General features: G+C 35.0%; 1 protein-coding gene across 2 annotated transcripts; it reads left to right on the top strand.

Annotated features, from left to right (window-relative positions):
• Nucleotides 1–1,036: 1,036 nt before the first annotated feature.
• On the top strand, nucleotides 1,037–2,535 carry LOC121256616 (BURP domain-containing protein BNM2A-like). 2 transcript variants are annotated; one of them, XM_041157456.1, is made up of 3 exons: nucleotides 1,037–1,148; nucleotides 1,274–1,375; nucleotides 1,521–2,535. In XM_041157456.1, exons 2-3 carry the CDS (start codon nucleotides 1,319–1,321, stop codon nucleotides 2,370–2,372), a joined length of 909 nt encoding a protein of 302 aa, XP_041013390.1. In that variant the 5' UTR covers nucleotides 1,037–1,148; nucleotides 1,274–1,318; the 3' UTR covers nucleotides 2,373–2,535. The 2 variants fall into 2 exon arrangements, with proteins under 2 accessions (XP_041013390.1, XP_041013391.1); XM_041157457.1 differs by having other exon boundaries at nucleotides 1,043–1,076.
• Nucleotides 2,536–3,057: the final 522 nt, after the last annotated feature.

Genomic DNA, 3,057 nt, shown 5'->3' with positions numbered 1-3,057 from the left:
CCCAAGGGACACCAAGCAACAAAAAAAAAAATCAATATAAATATTAATCATTGGATTTTTTTTTTTAATCATGGGATTCAATTATGAATTAAGAGTTCTTTTGATGGATGGATGATTTCTCCCAATTAAGGATGGATCTGAAAGATGAGGTTATAACACACAAATGCAGGTGACTCGAAAGTTGTAACCTCTCTAAAATGGTTAATAAATAAGACGATTAGTAAGAAACCAATCAGTCAATATACCTTTATCATGCTCCTTTAATTCTATCACTTGGTAATTTCCTCCATTATAATTCTTGATGTCCTCTTTTTATTCCATAACATTCTCGTCATGGTCAATATTGCACTGATTACCCAAAACACCACTTGGTAATCACTGGGTCCAATTCGATAACAAAACCCATGGCAACAAAGTTGGGTGCTCGCTTGGTAAATTTGATGGACTTTGGGATAAGAATGAATGAAGTTTGACTAAAGCGAGCACCCAACTTTGTTATCATCATCCTTATCACACTTTAATTTTGGAAGGAGTATTTTCTGATTTTTTTTCTGTGAGTTTCATTAGAGAAAATAGTTTTTTTTAGATTAATACTATATATAGTTATAAAGTGTACAAACGACATACAGTCACGTTAAAAAAGAGGGGTCTACTATTAAAAATTTAATTTCTTTTCATGTAAATCCCGTATTTATTCATTTTTTTTAAAATGATTACACGACGTTTACGCAGTCACAATTGCAACTATAATTTCTTTTATATAAATTATTTCTCATTTTGAAAAGACAAGTCATGAGCCAATATCTCCCACTCTTATTTGCCATTTTCCGCTTTTTCAAATTTGTTTTTGAATCTTTAACTAAGATTAATGTTAGGTACAATTTTTAAAAATACAAATCCTACAAAATCATTTGTAAAATGTGGATCCTACTAAAAATGAAATAATTTTTTTTTACACTTTTTCAGCAACTTTGTGTAAAGGATCTCGAGCTATGCTCAACTAAAATCACGTTTTCGAATTCATATTAAATATTGTATCCTGGCTAGCAAAAGAGGACAATATTTCTTTAACAAAGGTTTCACTTTCACCCCAACTCGTCCTTCTTTCATTTGTTCCTTGATTACTTTAATTGCTGGTTTCTGAGAAGGTAAGAGGATTATCTGAATTTTTCAAGAATTATGCTAACTGTGTTTTACGTTTTATTATGTGAAGCTTCTGTTCTGCTCTTAAAATAAGCATTGATGGTTCTAATTAATTATCTCTCTTCCATAGGAAAAAGAGAAGCAAAAATTTCAGATTTTTCAGCAAAGAAGAAAGATGGGTATTGGGTTTGCATCTTGGAGCCTCTTCTTGATCCATCTACTAATCTTTATGGTAATCTAGAACATTAGGCTTGATTCTTTTTACAATAAAAAAGATGACTGATTGATAGTCACAATATTAATTTGTAGTAGATCTTTGATTAGAAGTTTGGTATATAGTTGAGCACTTCAGTTTTATGTCACTAAATTTTCTGCAGTGTGTTCATGGAAGTGGTGTCCGGGAATTAACCAGAAAACACTCAGAAGAGATTCATGCAATGGATGATCATCCCGTTAAGCAAGACCATGATATTCATGATCAAGATCAAGGAACACAGAGAGAGCATGTTCATGCTCATCCTTCTTCCCACATGGATGACATGGACCCTTCCTCAAAGGTCTTCTTCACCATGAAGGATCAAATGGTTGGAGAAACAATGCCTATATATTTCCGTAAGCGAGATTTTTCAACTTCTCCTCGCTTGCTGCCTAGAGAAGAAGCCGACTCCATTCCCTTCTCATTAAAACAACTTCCAAACATTCTTGAGTTCTTTTCATTCTCTCCAGACTCTCCCCAAGCCAAATCCATGGAATATACCCTCCGACAATGTGAGACTGAACCCATCAAAGGAGAGACCAAAATCTGTGCCACTTCCATGGAATCCCTACTTGATTTTACACGTGGGATACTGGGGTCGAATTCCCATTTCCAAGTTCTGACCACTTCCCACCTCACCAAATCAAACACCCTTTTCCAAAACTACACTTTCCTGAAAATGCCCGAGGAAATCCCAGCTCCCAAGATGGTAGCATGTCATAATATGCCCTACCCGTACGCAGTTTTCTATTGCCACAGCCAAGCAAAAGAGACCAAGGTGTTTAAGGTTGCCCTTGGTGGTGAGAATGGAGACATGGTGGAAGCTGTTACTGTTTGCCACACGGACACCTCTCGCTGGAGCCATGATCATGCGTCATTTCGCGTGCTTGGGATTAAGCCAGGGACGCCCAACGTGTGCCATTTCTTCCCTGCAGATAATCTTGTCTGGGTTCCAAAACCCATGTCGATTTAGAATTTATTATGTATCTGATGTGTGGTTGTTTTAGTCCTAATAAACAATACTGGGACGCATGAGCCTAGCTAGTAGAATAATGTTAATCTATGAAGGCCAAGGTGATCATTTCATGTAATATATAATATATATATATATATATAATCTACAGTTTGCAGTGTGATGATCTATGAACCAGTTGAGATTTACATCTGATTAGATGGCGTTTAGGAAATCAGTCATTAAAATCATCCGAGTTCCCACTCTGGGAAAGTGATCTGAGAATGATAAATTAAGCAATAAAATCATCCAAATTGTAAATGCTAAAGTTGGCTAGATTACATGACTAAATGATAAGGTTTACCTTATCATTATAAGTTTGAATTTGAATGAATGTAAAATAATTGTTGACTTTATCTTGAACAATATTAAATTTATCTAGAAGTCTTTAAGGTTGGTTAGATAAGTCAATAATGTGAAATTTGAATTCAAAAAGATCTGAAATTATCCAGAACAGAAGCTGAACACAGATCAGTAACTACAGAGAAGAATTATTGTGAAGTGTTAGCAATCCGTCAAGAAACGTTCTCACAACTGAATTTACGTGTCAGCAGAATCCTACTTCAACTGGGACTCTTTCCAGATCTAATATTTAAAGGGATTCGGTTTTATAACTCATTTAAGGAGTTGGATTAAGGATCATTCA

The sequence above is a fragment of the Juglans microcarpa x Juglans regia genome, chromosome 3D, assembly GCF_004785595.1.
Source record: "Juglans microcarpa x Juglans regia isolate MS1-56 chromosome 3D, Jm3101_v1.0, whole genome shotgun sequence".
Lineage (NCBI taxonomy): Eukaryota > Viridiplantae > Streptophyta > Magnoliopsida > Fagales > Juglandaceae > Juglans > Juglans microcarpa x Juglans regia.
The sequence above is the reverse complement of the archived record's forward strand: the minus strand, read 5'-3'. Positions and strand labels throughout refer to the sequence as shown.

Coding starts and splice junctions, on each gene's coding strand:
- LOC121256616 (XM_041157456.1), top strand. CDS start 1,319: ATGGGTATTGGGTTTGCATCTTGGAGCCTCTTCTTGATCCATCTACTA. Junction 1,376..1,520: donor TCCATCTACTAATCTTTATG/GTAATCTAGAAC, acceptor AATTTTCTGCAG/TGTGTTCATGGAAGTGGTGT.